This window comes from Myotis brandtii, unplaced genomic scaffold, assembly GCF_000412655.1.
Source record: "Myotis brandtii unplaced genomic scaffold, ASM41265v1 scaffold986, whole genome shotgun sequence".
Classification (NCBI taxonomy): Eukaryota; Metazoa; Chordata; class Mammalia; order Chiroptera; family Vespertilionidae; genus Myotis; species Myotis brandtii.
The window spans coordinates 2305051-2306260 of record NW_005372102.1 but is presented as its reverse complement, the minus strand read 5'-3'; the positions used below and the strand labels follow the sequence as shown (position 1 = coordinate 2306260).

Genomic DNA, 1210 nt, shown 5'->3' with positions numbered 1-1210 from the left:
TGCAGGAGGGAGCCTGCTGTGCTGTGAGTCCTGCCCGGCGGCCTTCCACCCCGACTGCCTCAGCATCGACATGCCGGACGGCAGCTGGTTCTGCAACGACTGCCGGGCGGGGAAGAGGCTGCACCACCAGGACATCGTGTGGGTCAAACTCGGGAACTACAGGTTGGGACCGGAGCCCCCCGCCCTCACGTGTGTTTGCTTTGCAGAGCTGCAGTGTGGAGCGGTCGCCGCGCTCTCTGAAGAGTCTGTGAACCCTCTTTTTAATATTTATAATAGATGGTGGCCGGCAGAAGTTTGCCATCCCAAAAATGTCCCCCCAAATATTCAGAAAATGAAGCACGAGATTGGAGAATTCCCTGTGTTTTTCTTTGGGTCTAAAGATTATTACTGGACGCATCAGGCTCGAGTGTTCCCGTACATGGAGGGGGACCGGGGCAGCCGCTACCAGGGGGTCAGCGGGATCGGCAGAGTCTTCAAAAACGGTACGGACGTTGCCGGGGCCGTGAGGCCAGGGGCGCGGGGCAGGCCCTGGTTTCTGCTTGTGAAAGTGTGGTTTCTGTAGAGACCCTGGCCCGTGGGGGCCCAGAGTGGGTTGGATTCCTGTGACCTGGGGGTGCGGTTCGTTTCACGCGGGGAAGTGCGAGTGCTGGTTTGCAGGAGTTTCTTGCCGCTGTTACTAAGAGGGAGGTGTGGGGGGAGCTTGCCTGCTTCAGCCTCGAGCGCAGGGGACAGACGCCCAACCCGCTTCCACGCGGAGTGTGGGGTGTCGCCGGTCCGGTCCGGGGCCGCGGGAGGGGACCGTGAGCTTGAAGGGCAGGTGGGCTCGCTGACCAAGCGCTGTCCTCCCACCGCGTTGACCTTTCAGCACTGCAAGAAGCGGAAGCTCGTTTCCGTGAAATCAAACTGCAGCGGGAAGCCAGAGAGACGCAGGAGAGCGAGCGGAAGCCCCCGCCCTACAAGCACATCAAGGTGAGCGCGCGCGGGGGGGGGGGTTTGTGCGCAGATAGTAACAGGGAGAGCAGACGCGTGGCCTCGGCCGGTCCTTGTGCCCAGGACGGAGGGGCGGGCAGGGCTGAGCCAGCACCCAGGGACCAAAGACTGCCCGCTCCGAGGGCGTGGCCAGCAGGGCCAGAGCTGAACGTGGCCCTGCATCTGCTCCAGGCAGCGGTCATCGGGCCCTGGTCCAGGCTCCTCTCTGCGTCTGGTCGCG

At 62.9% G+C, this 1210-nt stretch overlaps 1 protein-coding gene across 1 annotated transcript in view; it reads left to right on the top strand.

Moving 5' to 3' along the window:
• WHSC1 (Wolf-Hirschhorn syndrome candidate 1) overlaps window positions 1-1210 on the top strand; it is a gene marked incomplete at its 3' end in the record, with an annotated part of 63660 nt that overhangs the window by 57218 nt on the left and 5232 nt on the right. The window contains exons 14-16 of the mRNA XM_014533459.1: window positions 6-162; window positions 277-482; window positions 866-969. Coding sequence (XP_014388945.1) covers window positions 6-162; window positions 277-482; window positions 866-969 — 467 coding nt within the window. The remainder of the gene's footprint in view (window positions 1-5; window positions 163-276; window positions 483-865; window positions 970-1210) is intronic.